The 21,918-nt window shown below is 36.2% G+C and overlaps 1 protein-coding gene across 1 annotated transcript in view; it reads right to left on the reverse strand.

The window, feature by feature from the left end:
- The window catches only part of COL21A1 (collagen type XXI alpha 1 chain), a 197,584-nt gene that overhangs the window by 94,991 nt on the left and 80,675 nt on the right, over positions 1 to 21,918 (reverse strand). The window contains exons 6-12 of the mRNA XM_025384346.1: positions 19,339 to 19,507; positions 19,028 to 19,244; positions 16,494 to 16,667; positions 15,272 to 15,349; positions 13,203 to 13,211; positions 12,813 to 12,896; positions 5,226 to 5,288 (exon numbers count right to left, since the gene is read on the reverse strand). Coding sequence (XP_025240131.1) covers positions 5,226 to 5,288; positions 12,813 to 12,896; positions 13,203 to 13,211; positions 15,272 to 15,349; positions 16,494 to 16,667; positions 19,028 to 19,244; positions 19,339 to 19,507 — 794 coding nt within the window. The remainder of the gene's footprint in view (positions 1 to 5,225; positions 5,289 to 12,812; positions 12,897 to 13,202; positions 13,212 to 15,271; positions 15,350 to 16,493; positions 16,668 to 19,027; positions 19,245 to 19,338; positions 19,508 to 21,918) is intronic.

Raw genomic sequence — 21,918 nt, forward strand, 5'->3', positions numbered from 1 at the left:
AAGAGATTCAAATTGCTCATTGAGGGGGGTTGCACAGAAACAAGTCCAAACAAAGCAGAATTCCCTTCAAATTGTTCCATCCAAGTTTCCTTGGTCCAGATGGCTCCAATAGCCAGCCAGAGGCCCCACCCACACCTTCCCACTCCCACTGGGTGCTGGCCTTGAACACATACTAATGACCCTCAGCTGTTTTGGCTCCCAGGCTTGCTTGTTCTTCCTGCCTGACCACCCAACCTCACATCCCCTGCAGAGGAAAAGAAATGTGGGGGAGGTAGGGAGACTGGGGGGAGGGGCTGGATATTTAAGAAAAAGTCATACCTTTGGGAAGACAGGATTTGGGCTGATGTGTCAGTTTCCTACTGCTGCTATAACAAATTACCCCAAACATAGTGGCTTAAAATAACACCAATTCATTACCTTACAGTTTCAGAGGTCAGAAACTGAAAGGAATCTTATATACAACTAAGGTGCCAGCCAGAGTGCATTCCTTCTGGAGGCTCCAGGGCAGCTTCCATTTTCCAACTTCTAGAGGCTCCCATCATTCCTGGGCTCACGCTTACCTCACTGTGCTCTTTGCTTCCATCATGGACTCTCTTTCTCCGACTCCGACACTCCTGCCTCCCTTTTATAAAGACTTCTGTGATTATATCTGGCTACCTAGATAATCCAGGACAATCTCCCATCTCAAGATCATTGAATTAATGGTATCTGCAAAGTCCCTTTTGCGTGTAAAATAACACATTTACAGGAGTTAAAGATTAAGACATGGACATCTTTGAGGGACCATTATTCTTCCTACCACAGTTGTGTTTTTCTTTGAGACTACTATCAGATACTACCATAGTTACCTACACATAAAATCATACACACAGACACCAAAACACATACATGTACTAAATGAGATGAGACAATAAATAAGTCTATTATAACTTAGAGTCATAGAGTAATATCCATGAGTATTATATCAGGCTAACAATAATTCACCTCCAGTGCTTCATGCATGGGAAGAGGTTTTTTTAAACAAAGAAAACCAAGGGCTGATAGCCTGTGGAAGGCCTGCTCAGCACTCACTTCCAAACATTACCCAGGATTTTTTTGTCACTAAAAAGAAGACCTAACTCATTTAGCAGTGCTGTCTGAGAGCTCTGTGTCATTTTGAGGCATCAGCAGATGACATCGGTGTGTGAACTGCATTGGCTCTGGAGTCAGTACAGCACTTCAGCTGCCAGTCTCAGAAAAAAGTAGGTCCCAGGAGAGGGGTCTGCAGGCCAACGAGGCTCACATTTATAAAACTCAGCTCACCCAGTGTAATTAGGGCAAAACTCACATGGGACCTCAGGGAAGTATCTTCAGTGAGATTAAGGAATTGACGTGAGGAAAGGCAGTAAAGTCATATGACCTCTTAAGTAAAAGTGAGAAACGAATGGGCTATAAGAGAAATTATAAGGCAAATGTTGGCATATAATGGGGGTTGAAGATAAATACAAAAGAGGAAAGGTTAGGTTTGGAGTCTATTCCCTCAATTCAATTTTGTTCAAAAAGAAGCTGTCTTATGATAATTCCCTCAATTTATTCCCCCAAAATAGCCCACATTTTAAAGTGCCATCAGCTTGACCTATGTCTAATATATTTAATTGCCCACACTCTCCATCCAGGCCAAGCTCTACTTTTGTAACTAGAATCAACGCCCTCCAACCTACCTATGGATTTTCCTCCTGAAAATATCCCCTATCTTCCAAACTTTGATTTTTTTCCTTTGCCTCATTTTCATCATTATAAAAACATGCTACAATATCTCCCATTTTTTAAAAACCCTGCCTTTAAAACATTGTGCCAATTCTACTGCTCTGTGTCTCTGCTTCCTTTTATATCTCTCAGAAAAAAAAGCATCTATATTCACTGCCACCCTTTTTCTTATCTCCCACTCTGTGCTTAATTCATTTCAATCTGTTGTTTGTACTATCCTCCCTGAAATCCTACTCATCAAGGTCCTCAAATACTCTCCTATAGCAAATCCATGGTCTAGTCATAGGCCTCATTCTTCTGGATCTCTTGACAGCAATAATACGCCTAATAGAATGACACTCCCCTGGTTTTCCTCCCATCTCACTGATCAGTCTTTCCCAAATTCCTGGGCTGGACCCACTTCCACTTTTTCCCCTGTAAGAGAGCCCTGTGGTCAATCCCCTGCCACTTTCTCTTCTCTATTTATCTGTATTCATTTCTTAAGTGATCTCATCCACTCTCATGGTTTTGCATACATCTGCATGAAAATAAGTCCCAATTGGCCACCTCCAACCTGTCCAAAAATATAGTTCCAATTCCCACCTGCTATGGTTTGAATGTTTGCCCCTTCAAAAATTCACATTGAGATGTAATTGTTATTGTAACAGTAATAATATGTGGAGTCTTTAAGAGGTAGTTAGGTCATAGAGACATTTCCTTCATGAATAGATTAAGGTCATTATTGTGGGGAGTGGGTTAGTTACCAAGGGATTGAATTCTTGATAAAAAGGATGATTTTGACTGACTCCCTTGTTCTCCTGCTCTCTCCCACTCCACTACTTCTCACTCACACTCTCATCATGTGATGATTTCTGCCATGACCTTGCCAAATACTAGTGTCATGCTCTAGGACTTCCCAGCCTGCAGAATCATGAGCCAAATAAACCTTTCTCTATAAATTACTTAGTCTGTGATATTCTGTTATAGCAACAGAAAACGGACTAAGACATGTCTATAAAACTTTTATCTCCCCGAGTCTCGCACAGCACAGTAAATGGCACCACAATTCACCCAGTTGCTCAAGCTATACTCCTTTGATTCTTCTTTGATTCCTCTCTTCCTTTCATATCCTATATCTAAATTTGCTAGCAATTGTAGTCAGCTTTCCATTAATAACCCAGAATCTGACTTCTCCATTCTCCCATATCACCCTATTACAAACTACTCTTACCACTCACAATCATGAAACAACCTCCTGCGTAGTCTCCTTTCTTCTACTCTTGACCCCATATAATCTACTCTCCAAATAGCATTATATTTATCCTTCTAAATCATAAAACAGATCAAATCACTGTCTTTATCAAAGTCTGTAACTCGATTGCCCTCACACTCTGAATCCCTGTGAGTCAGCTGAAAAACTGCTGCCCCAGCAACCACACAACATCACCTTAGCTCTCTGCATCTACAGGTGGCTACCACTTTTGTTTACCCCTTCAGCCTCCCTGCTTTTTAAGAAAAACAAATTTCCCCAAGTTTGCTTTCTTTTTTCTTTTTTGAGTTCAGGGGTACACGTGCAGGTTTGTTACACAGGTAAACTTGTGTTATGGGGATTTGTTGCACAGATAATTTCATCACGCAGGTATTAAGCCTAGTACCCATTAGTTATTATTCCTGACCCTCTCCCTCCTCTCACCCTCCACCTTCCAATAGGCTCCAGGGGGTGTTGTTCTCCTCTATGCGTCCATATGTTTTCATCATTTAGCTCCCACTTATAAGTGAGAAGATGCGGTATCTCGTTTTCTGTGTTAGTTTGCTAAGGATAATTACCTCCCTTTTTTGATAATCTTTCTCTAGAGAGGTTTACCTGTTTATCCATCCTCTTCCCATGCAACACTAGTATAAAAAGTCTTAGCACATTACTACTTCTTCAAAATCTGGCTAGTTGTTTTTTGTTTGTTTGTTTGTTTGTTTGTTTTTTAATTTCTTAGGAAATCTCTCTCAGGAACTTAAGCAACTCTTTCATCCTCATGGTTAAGGTATTGATGATTTTGCATTATATCTATGGTTCTTTCATTCCTTGAACAATTTTGATTCACAATGCAAACATTCTCACGCTTTCATGGTAAGAATTAATGCCTCATGATAAAGAAAATCTCAGGAAATGCTTCATTTTGGTGACAATTACAATTTGACATTCAAACATTCAAAAGCTAATTCCTCTTCATTTTATTTTGAGACAGAGTCTTGTGCTGTCACTCAGACTGGCATGATCTCAGCTCACGCAGCCTCCGCCTCTCGTGTTCAAGTGATTCTTGTGCCTCAGTCTCTTAAGTAGCTGGGACTATAGGTGTGTGCCACCACACCCAGCTAATTTTTTTTTTTTTTTTAATAGAGATGGGGTTTCACCAAGTTGGCCAGGCTGGTCTCAAACTCCTGGTCTCAAGTGACCCACCCACATAAGCCACGTGAATTGCTGGAATTATAGGCATGAGCCACAGTGCCCAGCCAAAAGCTAATTCTTAATGTTTACTCTTATATACATGCTGATAGTGACTTAACTGTAAATATTTGCCTAAAGTGCTTTAAAGTTTATTTATGTTCCCTTTACATCTCTAAAGTTTCCTTGAGCCTTAGAGGATATTGTATTTTTTAGTCAGACTATAAATATATTCCAGTGTATACATTATTAGGAAAATAACGTTACCTTTAAAAGGGTTTTTAACTTGAAAGCTTCCACAGATGTGTAGAGAAAAGACAACAGAATTTCTAAAACCAGCCCTTCATGATACTGAGAATTCACTGGACAGTATTTTTTTTTGTAGCAAAGATGTATGCAATTTTGAAGTAAGATAACTAAAAGCTAACTAGGACACTAACTCTATTCCCGAGCTGGCCTTAACATTCTCTTCAGCTTGACTAAACTTAGGCAGCTTTCTTCCTGACTGGGGATCCTGAACGTCCCTTTTCCTTACAGCATTTGCTTTAGAGAACTTACAATTGTAAATTCCTTCTCTGCACCTTTGAAATGTAAATACTCTAAAAAGCTCTAAAAGCTACTTGTCAATTTTATAACCCAGAAATGTCTTTCTCAAGGACCTAAGAGCCACCCCTTTGAAATGTAATCATCAAGGAAGATAGTGTCCCCACTATCTTCCAGTCTCTGAGGGAGGGTATGTATGTAACTTTGATGAGCACCAATTAGCAAAGGGAGATGGCCTAATCACAGAGGAAAACATTTGCAAACTGTGGAATAACTCAATGTGCTTAAGTCTATTGATTAATCTCCCATCTAAAGTCCTCTACTACTTGTCCATTAACTTGTCCTAATGCTTACACACCCCAGCTCCTTTTGTTCCAACAAAGTTGAGTTCAGTCTCTCCTTCCTATGGCAGCAGTCGTGAATAAAGCTTTCCTTGTCTGTCTAACTTTGCTCAGCAAAACTTTTACTTTGACACTACAATCCCAGATATACCGGAGATGACTAAGCTTTCAGTACTCACAGGCTTACCATCTTGACCAGGTTGTCCAGGGTAGCCAGGGTTCCCAGGCAGTCCAGGGTCACCCTAAGCAGGAAGCAAACAAACTTTTGAGTACAAAACAAACAGGCACATTGGTGCAGTCAGGATCAATAAAAGTTCAAAACCAATTCCATTATTTGAGGCTTTTTGTATGTTAAAAACAAAAGTAAAAAAAAAAAAAAAAAAAGCCCAAAAAGCCATATTTTAAATGCTTACTTAATATATAATACATCTTATTATATTGAACTTTCAATGATTTATTTATGTGACCACACCAAGTATAACTATAGCAAGTAAAGTATTTTTCACTGATGCAAAATGTGCATATTTATGGTAGGATATATTTTTAGAATTCTGAACAAACTGTAAAGTATCATAGCAAATGTGGTCTCCATGATAGCAATATTTGACTCATAGAACTTTTTTTTTTTTTTTTTTTTTTTTTTGAGATGGAGTTTGGCTCTGTCACCCAGGCTGCAGTTCAGTGTTGTGATAGCTCACTGCAATCTCCACCTCTCAGGTTAAAGAGATTCTCCTGTCTCAGCCTCTCAAGTCGCTAGGACTACAGGCATGTGCCACCACATTTGGCTAATTTTTATATTTTTAGTAGAGATGGGGTTTCACCATGTTGGCCAGTCTGGTCTCAAACTCCTGACCTCAAGTGATCTGTCTGCTTCAGCTTCCCAAAGTGCTAGGTGAGCTACCGCGCCTGGCATATAGACTTCATTATATCCTATAGGTTCTATATATACGGATATTGATGTCCTACAATACAACTTAACTCATATTTATTTTAAAAATAGTCTGTAGACCATGTGATCTCTCATGTAGAATTCAAGTTTAAAGCTGCATAACTATCATTTCTTTCAATCCTGTAAGTGTGTTGCTGCGTTACTTTGTCTATACTTGCAATCTCAAATTAATATAATATTACTATGAGAGCAAGGCCCAGGCCAAACAACTCTATTCCAAGTCCCATAATCCTTGAATACATGTAATATTTGAATGAAGAAAAAAAACCTTTATCCTCAAAAACCTAAGATCTTTAAAGAACACTGTTTAATATCACATGGCAATGAGCTCAGTCACACTCTACGGAACTCTTCCATGTTGTCCAATGGCCAGTACTGACCATTCAGGTGGCCACCATCCATGTAAAAACAACATGAAAGCAACACTTTTTGTGAGGTAAGGATGTTTTATAACTTAATTCTAAGAAACACTAAAAAATATCATAGGCATCTATCTATGAATTCGTGAAATCTAAATGGAGCATCCTGCTGAAAAATAGGAAGTCGCTGCCATAAGTATCAGGGTGTCCCTCTAGAGAGGCACATGATTTCTATTAATTCTTCACTTTTGGGGTTTTTTTTGTTTTGTTTTGTTTTTTGAGATGGGGTCTTGCTTTGTCACCCAGACTGGAGTGCAGTGGTGTGATCACAGCTCACTGTAGCTTCAACCTCCCAGGCTCAAGTGATCCTTCCACCTCAGCCTCTCAAGTAGCTGGGGTTACAGGTACAAGCCATCATGCCCAGCTAATTTTCATATTTTTTGTAGAGGTGGGGTCTCACTATGTTGCCCAGACTGGTCTTGAACTCCTGGGCTCAAGTGATCCTCCTGCCTCAGCCTCCCAAAGTGGTGGTATTACAGGTATGAACTACTGAGCCTGACCTCTTTACTATTTTTTATCAAGAAATCATTCACATGGAAATCAATCACTTACACTGTGATTAAGGTATTATTATAGAGCCAAATTTCATGGAAATACTACTTCAGACTCTTGGCTAGGGAGATTTGTTCCTGAAACAACAGGAGAAAAAAAAAAATGGAAAGAACTAAGTGAACTCTAATAAGGAACCAATAAAGCAGGGATGAGCTGTTCACTTAGCAGCTGCCCCCCAAGAGGCTTAGCTTGAGGAAAGGCTGAGAAGAAGGCAAATGTCATTTTTAAAAGACAGAAAGAAGAGTTGTAAATTCAAGGGGGGGAAATAATGCTGAACCATGAAATGTCTCGCTGAATAAATATAATTTGTATTTCTAATCCAAGGACTTGCAATGCTGGCTGGGCATTAGGAAACAACTTTGTCTCTAGGGAGTTAGAATTTCTCTCTTATTTTTGAGAAGGTGCACATTCATCTCCAGCCTCCCTGCCATCCCTCCTTATCCATGTGCTGACTGGACTGGCCACCTTTCAAGAAATTCCAACTTTTTCTTCTCCCTGGAATAAATTTTTTTTCTCTTTTTCCACTCTAGAGCTAACACAAGAAAATTCTCCTCACTGTACCTTTCTTGTTACTCCATTTTTTCCTGGTGTCCTTTTCTACTGAAAATCTATGACAGCTCTTAAATCACTTAGTCATCACTAGTGTTTTCTCAAAGTTTTCTTTTAGTTAGTCTTCATTTATCATTTGGATTCAGACTGTAGCAAAGTCTGAATTACTTTTTTTTTTTTTTTTTTTTTTTGAGACGGAGTCTCGCACTGTCACCCAGGTTGGAGTGCAATAATTGCATGATATTGGCTCACTGCAACCTCCACCCCCCAGGTTCAAGTGATTCTCCTGCCTCACCCTCCCAATTAGCTGGGATTACAGGCATGCACCACCATGCTCAGCTAATTTTTGTAATTTTAGTAGAGATGGGATTTCACCATGTTGGCCAGGCTGGTCTCAAACTCATACCCTCATGATCCGCCCACTTCCGCCTCCCAAAGTGTTGGGATTACAGGTGTAAGCCACCATGCCTGGCCTTACTTTTTTTTTTTTTTTGCTACAATGCTGGGTATCAAGTAGAGATTCAATAACTACTTTTTGTCTGATGTGCTTCAAATACAATCTGTCACTGACCCACTCATTTGTAGAATAGTAATTATCAGCAAAACCTAAGATATCAAAAGGATTTGAGAGGGTTTAATCTCTATCATCATCAGGCTGAAATAAAAATTTGGCACAGAAAAAGGACTTGTGCTTTTTATGCTGCATAAAATTATGAAAAATATATTTAATAATAATGTTTCCAGTTAATCAAAATTAAGTTCCCGAATGAAAAAATTACACACAAGATAAATCCAATGTGACTTCATAAAGACCATAACACTGGTCAACAGCCCCAAGAAGAAAATAATTTCTTGTAGGTTCTGCTATTGCTGTTAGATTTTACTGATTATTTTGACTATTGCTGTCACTAAGTTATTTGCAAAAACTCAGGTAGGTTTGGTATTGTTCCTAAAAAACTGGAAGGATAAAGTAAAATCCTAATTAATATAGCTGACTGGAGAGAAGGCCAATTTTATTACTCTTAATAAAAGCTGACACTCAACCTTTATTGACTGTTATGCACTAAGCTCTGGTCCAACAGATTTGCATATATTGAGTTACCAAATTCTCATAATAATCCTATGAAGCAGATACTTTTATTATTCCCATTTTCTATGTAGGAAAACTGAGGGCCGGGAAGGTTAGGGAACTTGCCCAAGGTCACACAGCAGTGATAGAGATGGGATTCAAACCCAATCAGTTCAGCTCCAGGGTCCAAGCTTTTAAACACTACCATTCCTGTCCACAATAATACACTGATCAGAACCAGACTGAGGAATGCTAGAAAATTTAATATGGAAAAAATTCCCCAATACATTAAATTAGACACATGACTTATTATTATAAAACTGTGACTAAGTTCCCAATCCACCTTATTCTAATTTAGTTGAAACATTTGTACATTTCGAGTTTTCAAAAATATGTACTCAGCTGAAAAGCAGTATCTATTTATGTTTATTTGAATTTGTGCCACTGGATTTTTAAGTTGTTGACAGGACTGGAAATGTCATGGACTAAACTAAAACATCTCTGAATATGGTCTCTTAAGTAATGTAAATATAAATAAAGTATGAAACAGTTGTGCTTATAAAAATAAGCTAATATTTTAAGTTGTTCATCCAAGGCAAAACTTTGGAATTCTTCATATAGGCCCAAATATGATGTTTATAAGCCTTCATTTCAAAAACCTTATGCCTTCATGCTACCCCTCTGGTCTCCACAAGAACATCTGACCTAAGACGTATTACATTCTCCAAAGCCAACCTCTTTCCTCCCTCAGAACCCAAGTACCACGCCCTGAATCTAGAAGGACTCTACTCAGTCTGAAAACTTTTAACATAAAAATGTAAATACCCTTGGCCCTTGAAATTTTCCAAAGGCTTTTGTGTTTTAGACAGAGGGTACCTTGATAGTCCCAATGAATCTCTAATTGGCAAAATTATTAGGGTGTAACAAAGGGTATCAACAGAGATATGGCTATAGTAAAAGTGGTATCTCGGAGCAAAGAAGTTATTAAAAAATTGTCCTAACCTGAAAAAAACAAAAATGTCTTCTTTCCACTTCTGATATTTAAGACTAGAGCAAATGCAGGAGTTTGTTCCCACAAATGTTCCTCTGACTACTGAAGTAGGGGAAGAAGCTGTCATTTGCATGCATGGGTCATTTGAAAGGAAGTTATTTGCAAGCTGGGATTGAGCTGGATCTTTCTTGCAGAACAGAAGCGCATTCCACATAGGTTAAATGGGGGGAGGGGTGGATCTTATTGTTTTGACAATTTCACAATTCCTTTAACAAAAATTATTCCTGTTAAGCACTGTGCCAGACTGGAGTGTCAAAGGAGAATTTTCTTTTTATTAACCTTTATTGTGAACAAAAGACGGGCTTGCATATACAAATGATTCCAACGAATTCATTAATCATTCCCTATGTTTGTCATTAGGGATAAAAAATAAGCTATTCTTCCAGGGGCTCACAGTCTAGTGACAGATAATTTTTTGATGCCTGATAAAAAGTCAATGACATGATAAGTCTAAGTGCGGTGTACCTGGTCATTTTGACCTGGTTTTGCCACAGTGTTGTCACATTTTCCAGAAATCTAAAGAACTTCCAAAAAAAAAAAAAAACTATCTTAGAATCAGCACTTCCCCATTTATCGATACAAAAATTTCTGCTCTGTTTCAGTCTCGACCCCACACTTACCTCCTAAAAGTCTATTTCTGGCTAACAGAAAAGCTAGATCTGTTCTTTACAGGTCACTCTATTTGATAGACTTCTGCAAAACTTTCCAGAAAGCATATAACAAAAATGGCCAATAAGCCTCAGTGGAACCTAAAGTAAACTCGTCTCATCTGTTTTAATTCAGGTTCTGTTGAACTAATTAAAACTCTATCAACTTTCAAAGCCAGGAAAGAAGTGCAACTTAGAGGGTTGCTAGGGATTCTGTTTTTTACATACAGGTCCGTGTTCTGGGTAAGGAACCACTTCCAGGATAAAGAGCCCTAAATGGATGGAAGAGTGTGTGTGTGCTCCTGTCCTCCTGCCAGATTTTCTGAAGAAAATGGAAAGCAGATCAAAAAGGCACGCCAACTTGAAGATTGGTGGAAAACTGCAATTTCACTTAGAGTAGTAGGTGGCAATAGGGCTAGATTATGACTAAGAAACGAAAATGAAAATGAGAAACACATGAAACTTGAAAATATTAAACATTAGAGGTTTCATCAGATAAGACAATGGGTGTGCTAAAAATTTAGTGTAGAAAGTACATGAGTAAAAATAGGTGACACTACAAGACATCTATTGGACCACAAATGACAATCAGAAAACATCAGAGGCTTCAGGTGCCTCCCAAAAGTGAACAGCCTCTTGGAGACCCTGGATATGGTGGAGGTGGCTTGAATCTCACTGAGAGTCAGAAAAGCACTGTAGGCTTTGATAGGTCAGATAGCACGGGTCTCTGATTTCTACATTATATCTAATGCAGGTCAAATTATTTTTATGTATAATATTCCAAGGTGAATAAATTATATGAATATATATTTTTAAAAGAATCTACTGGTAGGACACACCAAGGTGTCTTCCAGGTTATAGTCTCCCAGGAGTATTTTATAGGTATTTCTCCTTTATGTCAAGATATCTTAAATAATAGGTGGTTACTTTAAAGATGATTTGGATTAACTCTTCTAAATGCTATCTAAAAATAATTTACAATAATACATTGATTATCATGTATTGCATTCAAATTTAAAGTCAGACAGAAATTTACTTTTAATGACAGATCAAATGTATACTTCTTAAATTCCATATCTTTCTTTATTTTAATGGTTAGGCCTGAAATGAATAGAGAAATATACATAAAAGAAAGAATTAAATTATCTTGGACCAGCAGTCCAAAAAATAAAACTTTTTCAGTTTTGACGATTGAAACACTAATTACAAACTGACTTTGGCAGCATATATACTAAAATTGAAACACTAATCAGAAAATTCAGTCTAAATGAACATTATAATTCATATTTAACAAAAATGATTATGGTTACTTCAAGTAAGAGGTGATCAATACACGTAAACATTATCTTTTTGCTTAGGGAAACATACCTGCTTTCAAGTTACACATTATTTTATTTAGGTGATATTTTAATATAATGTTAACTAGACAAGATTTACCTATCATGGACAAACCACTACACTTCTGAGTGTCTTACTTAGGCTGTGTCTAAGTGATGCCACAAGTAACACAACTTACTTAAAAATTTAGCCATTAGGCCGGGCGCAGGGGCTCACACCTGTAATCCTAGAACTTTGGGAGGCAGAGGTGGGTGGATCACGAGGTCAGGAGATCGAGACCATCCTTGCCAACATGGTGAAACCCCATCTCCACTAAAATACAAAAAACTAGCCGGGCGCGGTGGTGCATGACTGTAATCCCAGCTACTCGGGAGGCCGAGGCAGGGAAATAGCTTGAACCCACAAGGCGGAGCTTGTAGTGAGCCAAGATTGTGCCACTGCACTCCAGCCTGGCAACACAGCAAGATTCCATCTCAAAAAAAAAAAAAAAAAAAAATTAGTCATTAATATTAAATTGCATAGCAAAATATTCAGAACATATTATGTATAAAACAACCAGTTACAAAGTAGTATGCACACAATGGCTCCAATCATATAAAAATGTATATGTACATTTGTATACAAATCAATATGTAAATGTTACTGGAACAAGTGCATATATGGAAATATGGAAATGACTAAAAGAATATACTCCCCAAAAGTACATGATTAAGTGAAATAAATGTACGTGGCTCTAACTTCAAATCAAACTTACAATAATAAAATCCATTTTAAATTTCTTACTTCATTTTTTCCATCCAAAAATTATTTTGACAAATTATGAATTCAGACATTTAAGAATTCAGACCATGTCTTAACAAATGCTCTTTCTTCATTTTTTACCAGATTCTAAGGAAGTATTGTTCTTGGGATCTAGCAGCAGTATTTGGGGAAAGAAAACAACCAAACAAATAATACTGTCTCAGTTTAATGTGGATGACAGATATCAGTTTTAGGTTCAAAAGTCTAATCTAGACTAGATTAGAATACACTTGTTTTTCTAGATAAAAAAATGACTAAAACTGAGGTTTTAAACTATATAAGACATCAGATAGAAATTTCTCAACAGGATCAATGGTGATTAGGAATTGTATGGTTTACCCAACTCTTGTTTGTGTGTCTTAACAAAAACAGCAAGTTAGGTGTTACTCACTTTGGGGCCTTGAAGTCCTGGTTTTCCCGGAGGACAAATACAGGGAGCTGGAGTTGAACCTACATCACTGGGACCATTAAGGCACTACAAGGACAAAAATGGAAACAGACAACAAGCATGGAGGGACATATAGGTACATGCACACATATGTTTATGCATTTCGATATTTGTGTAAGATGGTAAAAATATCCTACATTTACTTTCAAATTTTATTTAGCCCAACCCAATAGGAAATTCCAAATCACAAAATCTATAAATATTAAATACATTGAAGTTACATAAAAATGGGTTCTATTTGTCTAATATTCATACTTACAGTTGTTGGAAAAGAGCTAAACGGTCCCACAATACAAATATTACCTTAAGGGGAACAATAGTATCCAAGCCTACCTCTCCATTCTGAAAGAAAAACAACAAATGTGTATTAAATGTTTTCAATAAAATTTATAAATTATCAGCCTAATTTACAGATATTTCACCATCCACATTAGAGATATATGAAGTATGAAAACCAGCAAGAACCAAAATATTTCCCTGTATTTATCCTAAAAAGCCACTTATCTATACATGCTACTACTCCATTCATATAGGAGAATACAGAAAGGATATATTTTTTTAAGGTGAGTAGAAGAAGAAAATTAAAACACCAGAGCTGCTTGATATAATAGCCATGCAAGATAAAAAATATCTCCAGATGAGATTTACATGTTGTCTTGAAATTTCAGGAAATCATTTAAGAACCAGAAAAAAAAAACGTCGAAATACATCTTAGCAAGTCACAAACTGCATGCATTAAAATCTTGCACTTTAGGAGAGCTTCTCCTAAAATAGTCTGTGTTTTATTAAATAACACGCAATTTTAAAAGGACAATCATCTTTCCAAACAATAAAAATTAGTTCAAAAATGAGAAGGTTGGATTGAAGGTACAAAAGGCAAACAGGCCACAGAAAGTCACACCTGAGAGTAGGGAAGGAGACATTAAAACATAAAGTGGAAGTGAGCATTCAAAATCAGCTATCTAAAGCTGTGCTTCATCATATGGGAGGATAATGGTAATTATCATATGTCAATGCAGAGACATCAATAAATGAAGTATGCACAGTGAATTCTCAAATGCCATGACTTATTAACACTTTTAAAAGAGGTTTATATTTCAAGTTATAAATATCTAAAACTATAGTGCTTAAACAGTTATTTATCTAGAAAACCCAGAATAAATCCTTTCTAGAAAATTCTGTTTGATTACAGAATTTTTCAATGTGCTGTTCTGTGTCTTCAAGGTTTTAGAATATGTGGATCCATACATTATTCCATTTGATAGGAAAAAAGAAGATGATGACAACATAACTACACACATTTTAAAAACTATGGTTGACTCAAATATCCCTGGGAATTCACATTGTCAAAAAGTTGTACAACATTCTACCATATTTCCACTAGCAGTAATACACCAATTTTTTGCCCAGGGGAAAGGGGATTGATTACACACACATGCACACACACACACACGAGCGCGCGCACACACACACACACACACACCATGAGATGCTATAACATTTTAGCTTATAATCTTTTTCCTAACACATTAATGAAAATAGCTAAATAACTAGAAACACTGCTTACATTCTAGAACTATAATAAATTTTTACTTAGGTATCAACAAGAAAAGTATCTATTCATTATTTCACTAAGGAAAAATAATTATTTCTTGCTCTTCAGAACTGTGCTGTTTGGGGTGTTCTGTCCACATGTTTAATATACATTATTATATTGTTATATTATATTATACATGATTATATTAAGTATAATAATGCATTTCACACACTGGCATTCAGACAAAGCATCTTACATTTTTCTGGAGCAGGTCTCATCTTGCTTTACCTGAGCACTGGAATAGTCATAGTCATAGATGATGGGAAAAACATTACTGGCCGGGCACAGTGGCTCATGCTTGTAATCCCAGTACTAGAGGACTGAGGCCAGCAAATCACCCGCGGTCAGGAGTTCGAGACCAGCCTGAACAACATGGTGAAACCCCGTCTCTACTAAAAATACAAAACTTAGGTGAGTGTGGTGGCGGGCATCTGTAATCCCAGCTACTCGGGAGGCTGAGGCAGGAGAATTGCTTGAACCCAGGAGGCGGAGGTTGCAGTGAGCCGAAATCGCGCCACTGCACTCCAGCCTGGGTGACAAGAGTGAGACTCCAACTCAAAACAAAACAAAACAAGAAAACATTTTCTTGTGGTCTTTCATTCACACTCGCACAATGACATATAACAACTTCATTTCAACTATAACCTCAAAATACGTTTTCTTCATGTAACTTCACTTCCACTAGCATTAAAAAATAAAATTAATTCTACATATTAAATTAATACTCAGATATTATCTGCTTTTTATTTATTGCTTTGAAAGTACTAAAGCAACATCTGGGGAAAAAACAATCCCTCCTACTTACAAATCCAGGAATCTCACATGCTGTCTCCCGGTTGTTCTGTTCTGGATCACAGTAGATTCGCAACTTTTGGACATCAAACTAAAAACATAAACCCAGTAGAATTAAAGTTGAGGCACAAGCAACTTGTTTTAAAAGAGCAACTCAGATACATAGAAACATCCACTATGGTTAGTAATTGTGTAAGTTTTACATCACAGCATTTAACTAAAACAATAAAAATACAAAATTTTAATACTTAACATACACTATGAAGATGTGATGCGACATAACCACTGAAGAAAAATTCCCTAGCACCGAGAGCAAATCTCCAATTTTCTCCCGGAATTCAGTGAGGCTTTTTTAGTACTCCTGTATTAAAAGCTAATCTAAAGAGCATTTTGTAGGACACTTAAAAGTTTTTCCAGGTTTTCTGTGTTTATCCTAATCTCTGCAACATTCCTGATGGTATAGGGTGGACTCAAGAAACCATCTTTGGTCTTCGCTATTTAGTTGCCGGCATGGAGCGTTGTGTGATTAGTAGGCCCAGCACCTGTTAATGCTTAACTATTTACTACAATTTGACATGTAGCATTAATTCATAGAGACCACATGTGTAAACACACGTATGAAAATGACAGAGTCTTCCTTTAATAGAAACAGTGCAGGAGGGACATACCTTTTCAAATAAAGGATTTTTCTAGAAATGGCGTTTACAGACACATTTCTCCATCCAAAAACAGATACTCCAGTTTAAGAAGGTATCAAAAAGTCAAAACAAAACTTGTACGTATAATTTGAACATACCACAATTGCTTTATTTTTAAGGAACAGTTTTGTTTGTGAAGAACCCTGACATGAATTAATCTAATTTTATCCTTGCAGCTACGAAGACATTTTTACAGCCCCACTTACAGATGAAACTATATTCTCTTTTCCAAATTCATTACTTAAACTATGTTTCTCTTGGGAAACATGAAATTAATGTTTCCTAGAAATGTAGAATTCTATCCTGAACCCAGGGGAACATTTTTCTAAATATTCTTATAAAATAGATTAAGTCCAATTCTGCATTTTAATACATATACATACACAAAATTTCACTAACGAACTGACCACATTTTGGTGAACAACTTAAGGGAATTCATAATTAAGTTAAATATGATTAAATGTGGTGAAAACTATTACAAAAGAGAGCAAAAGTTTTATTCTATATAATTCAAAGAGTGAATCATTATTTATCTACCTGAACAGTTTCTTCTTTTCCAGAATATTTTCCAATTTGAGTTTGCCCATTGATCAGGATCCCTAAAACTGGATGTAAGGGCTTGTTTTCAATTTGCTGGTCATCAATGTACAGAGTTACATCTTGCTCTGTTACTAAGAGACGAATTTGGTGCCAGCCTTCATCAAACAACGTCTACAAAAAGAAAGTGTGGAAGATTCATCAATAAAGCCCCTAACAATATTTTACTTTCTTTGTTCTTACTGCCTTGCTCCTAACCATTGCTGAGAAACTTCATCCCACAAAGACTGACTGTATTATGCATTAATTCATCCTAACCCAAGCTGGACCTCATATGCTACCCACCAATTCTTTCATTAATCCTTATCTGAGTTCCTATTACATATTTCAAAGAATCTGTGTCAAATAACTTACTAAAGCAACTTCCTCAAAATCATAAATAGCTTAATAATCTCTGAATCCAAATGGCTTCTCTCCTGCCTCATCTTGTTTATTTCATTGCAACTTTGGGCCCCATAACTAATCAATCTTCCTTGATATTCTCACTCAACTTCTGGGATTCAAACCATCTTGATCATTTTCATTTCTTCCTCTCTAGTTGCTGATTCTCTCTCTCTGTCTCTAAGTGTTCTTCTCCCTCAACCTACCCTTTAATGAGGGCATTCCTCATAGGTCTGTTCTGGACATTTTTCACTCTCTCTTTTTGACTCAGTCATTCCTCCAGGCCAATTATCACTGCTATGTAATAACTCCCATGTCTACACTAACAGCCTGTACCTCTCCTACGCATGGGTCCTGTAATTCTAATACTAGGTAGAATAATTTTTCAGGATGTTTCACAATTAGCCCAACAAGGTATGTAACAAAATAGACTTGAACTACACCCCAGAAATTTTATTGCTGACCCTATTTCCCTACATAATAGCATCCTCTAAACATAAGTTTCTTTCTTTGAGTTGCAGTAACTAACCAGATGCAGAGTTCTACCCAATATATTTCTTCAACATGACTCAAATTCATTTCTTCATTTTCATTGTCACCACCATAATTTAGGCTCATGGAACTCTTGTTTTACTTCAATAATTTTCAAATCTATCTCGATCTCTGACCCTTTCATTTCCAAGCCATCCTTCAGATCACCACTAGAATTAATCTCTCTCCCTACAGTTCTGTTAGGGGAGATGTTCCATCTTATTAATTTCTGTATCCCAAGGATCTGGCCTAATTTTAGGATAAAGTTGAAAGTATTATTTATGGACAGATGAAGAAAAAGAAGTAGAGAAGATTGCCTTGACCCTGACACATTTATGGTCAAGACCTTTTGATGAAACATTCACTGAATAAAGTCCAAACCACATTATATGGCTTTCCAGGCCCCTCATAAATTGGGCTTGCACCTAGATAGCCTTTTCTTCCATGCATCTTATACTCTAAACACCAGAGAGTCACTTTGCATTCTCTAAATAAAAACCCTGCATTTTATTAGACACATGATGACTCAATACTGAATCATTTATTTAATGTGCTCTTATATCCATCTCCATCAAAATGCTATACATCCTGAATGGTCCAGTTCAAAAATTATTTCATTTGTGCAGATTTCCTCTTACTTTATGTTAGAACACATTTTCTCATCCACACTCCACTAACATTTTGTACTTCTATTTGATACCAGTTGCCTTGAATATCCTATTATAAATAAGCTCCTTGAAGGTAAAAAACATGCCTTATTTATTTGTCATTTCTTACAGAATCTGGCACATTGGCTTTAATGAAGATAGCAGACAACAAATATTTTTAATGTAATATACTTACTAAATGAAGAAATTGCATACTTTATGTTACCATATATATATTTCCTAAACTGTGTAATATGCCTTTAGACTATCATAATTATAATAATGAGCAAAACTTAATTACTTTTATTATTGCATCTGGATTCTGAAAACATGGTTTTGAAAATAAACTTTTTAAAGTTTATATATTCTATTAAATATGTATTCCATTTGGGGAAATAAAATGTCCTCCTAAATTAAGGTAAATTTCATGTCTATTATCTACCCAGTATTTAATATCCTAATAGATATGTCTTTATGTAAATATCCTGTAGAACATGGCAGTGTAAAACAGACCAATATGGACTTTGAAGTCATCTAGACCCAAAATTTAATTCCTGATGTCATCACTTATTAGCCGTTCTACTTTGAGGGAGAACTTAACATACTTGAATATTAGTTTGTCTGCAAAATGGGAGCAATGGTTTCTTTATTGGATGGCTATTATAATTAAATGTGCCTGGTACCTAGTAGCAGGCACTCAGAATATGTCAGTTCCCCTCAGCATTTGTCCCCATATTGATCAAGAAACAATTTTCCTTTGTTTGTTAGTTTTCCTCAATACAGAAACATTAAAATTTAAGGTAAAAATATTTCCAGTCATGTTAAAATTACAGCCCTCTTTTTCCCAACACACATAAACCCAATGGTGCTTCCCCATTAATATCATAATCATGGTATTATCCCAGGCATCTTTACCTTAACTTGAGGGCTAGCAAAGGTAACCACTTGTGAGCCATTAATTACGCTGGTTGTTGTAAATAGTAAGATTTTGTCCACACCATTTAAGGTAACTGCTATTTGCGGCCTTCCATCAATAGTTAATATTCTCCATAAATCCCATATTTTCTTGACCTTAAATCTTTGGGTAGACACAAATACATATGATGGAGGAAGACCTTCTGGGAAAACATTGCTACAAAAAGAAGAGCAAGTGTAAGCTTAAAGAATTCTTGACATGTCCATAGACATATGCCCCCAAAAAAGTTGTGTCAACATACAATATATACCTTGTGAGTTCTGATAAATCAACTTTTGATGTTACTTCATATCCTTTTATCTTTTTTGGTGAAAGCTGTATTCTTTTCTTAACCTTTGTATTTACATCTAAACCTAAAAGAATATCAAATCCCCTTTCATCACGAGCTGCCACTGGAATTCGTGTTGGACAGACAGATTCTATAAAGCAAAAGCAATAAAAGTTGATTAATCATGGACAACTCAAACAAGAAAAGAAAAATCAAGGGAGAAATACTAAACAATATAGTATTCTATAATTGGAATTATAAAATCTACATACGTATACAAATGTATAGTATATAAATGTACATGAATACATTTTCTGAGAAAATGTAGAAGTATTTTACACATTTAAGAGTGAGATCTTAATATGCCTTTTTCTCTAAAAATGGGGAATAAATGTAAAACAAAAATATAAGATAAATATTTGTTAATGTATTGTCTTTAGCAAAAAATTGAGACAATAGCAATATGAGACAATCTAACAGCTATGGAAAAGAAAAACAATGGAACAGGATTTGTGATTCTCATCCAGGATTTCCTATCAACTAGTCATACAACTTTGGATAATGCTCTTAATTTATTGAATTCAAAAATGAACACTGAAATTCTTTTCTTGCATTCTTAGCATTTCAGGGGTAAAAATTATTTTCTGTTCTTGATTTTCTTTCCAGTTCAAGCAGTTTATATTTCTACAGTTCAAATATCATTAGTCTATCTCTCTGGAAAAAACTTAACCTGGGTCCCATCTAGTCATGAAAGTTCTTCAATTGGACATATTATCTCATCTATAATTAATTATATATTAATCATACTTATAAAGAGTATTTTCTGAAGAATAATCATTAGCATTCCATAGTCAGCTATATAAGTAATAAGTATGATATATTTTAGCTGAAGAATACCATAACTGAAAAAATTTACTAAAGATGATTAATAGCAGACTTTAACAAGCAGAGGGAAAAGAATCAGCAAACTCAATAATTAGGCATTTGAAATTATCCAGTTAGAGAAACAAAAAGAAACAAAAAGAAAAAGGAATGAGAAAGAGTGAAGAAAGCCTAAGAGATTTATGCAACACCATCAAGCACACCAATATACGCATTTTGGGAGTTCCAGGGGAAAAAAAAAAAAGAAGAGGGTGAAAGGGGGACAAAAAGCTTATTTAAAGAAATGAGGCCGGCCGGGCGCGATGGCTCACGCCTGTAATCCCAGCACTTTGGGAGGCCGAGGCGGGCGGATCACAACGTCAGGAGATTGAGACCACGGTGAAACCCCATCTCTACTAAAATTACAAAAAATTAGCCAGGCGCGGTGGCGGGTGACGGTAGTCCCAGCTACTCAGGAGGCTGAGGCAGGAGAATGATGTGAACCTGGGAGGTGGAGCTTCCAGTGAGCCAAGATGGCACGACTGCACTCCAGCCTGGGCAACAGAGTGAGACTCTGTCTCAAAAAAAAAAAAAAAAGAAAGAAATGAGGCCAACAACTTCCCAAATCTGGAAAAGGATATGGACACTCGAATTCAAGAAGCCTAATATATGCTAAGTTAAACCCAAAGAAATCCACATTGAGACATATTATAATCCAACTGTCAAAAGTTAAAGGCGAAGATCACATTTTGAAAGCAGCAAGAAAAAAAAAAGAGACTTTTTATGTACAAGGGAACCTTGATAAGACTATCAGCAGATTTCTCAATAGCACCATTGCAGGCCAGAAGTGGGATGACATATTCAAAGTGCTGAAAGGAAAAAAAGAAAAAAAAACCTGCCAACCAAGAATGCTATGATTGGCAAAACTGTTCTTCAAAAATGAAGGAGAAATAAAGACTTTTCTAGATAAATATAAGCTGAGGAAGTTCATCACCATCAGACCTGCCTTATAAGAAATTCTCAAGGAGTCCTTCAAGATGAAACAAAAGTATACTAAACAGCAACATAAAAGCATAAGATAGTATAAATTTTTCTGATAAAAGTAAATATATAGACAGAGAATATTGTAATACTGTAATAGTGGTACATAAATGACTTTTAATTCTGGTGTAAAAGTTAAAAGACAAAAGCATTTTTAAAAACTGTAACTTAAAAATATGTTAACAGATATAAAATATAAAAAGATGCAATTTGTGGCATCAGTAACAAAGGAGAGGTAGTAAAAATATAGAATATTTATATGTAATTTAATTTCACACCAACTTAAAATATAGTTGTTATAATTACATGTTTCATATAACCCCTATGATAACCTCAAAGAAAATATTTGTGGAAGATAAATAAAATGATAAAGGACATCACCATAAAAAAAGCAATAAAACACAAAGGAAGACAGTAAACAAAAAAAGGGACAAAAAGCTACAGGAAAGATAGAAAATAATTATCAAAATGACAATAATAATTTTTCCTATCAGTAATTACCTTAAATGTAAGTGATTATATTCCTTAATCAAAGTACATAGAGAGGCTGAATGGTTTAGAGCTATAAATCCAACTATGTACTATCTATAAAAGATTCTAGCCTGGGCAACCTGGCAAAACTCCATCTCTACAAAACCAAAAACAAAAGTAAACAAACAA

Source organism: Theropithecus gelada, chromosome 4, assembly GCF_003255815.1.
Source record: "Theropithecus gelada isolate Dixy chromosome 4, Tgel_1.0, whole genome shotgun sequence".
Taxonomy (NCBI): Eukaryota; Metazoa; Chordata; class Mammalia; order Primates; family Cercopithecidae; genus Theropithecus; species Theropithecus gelada.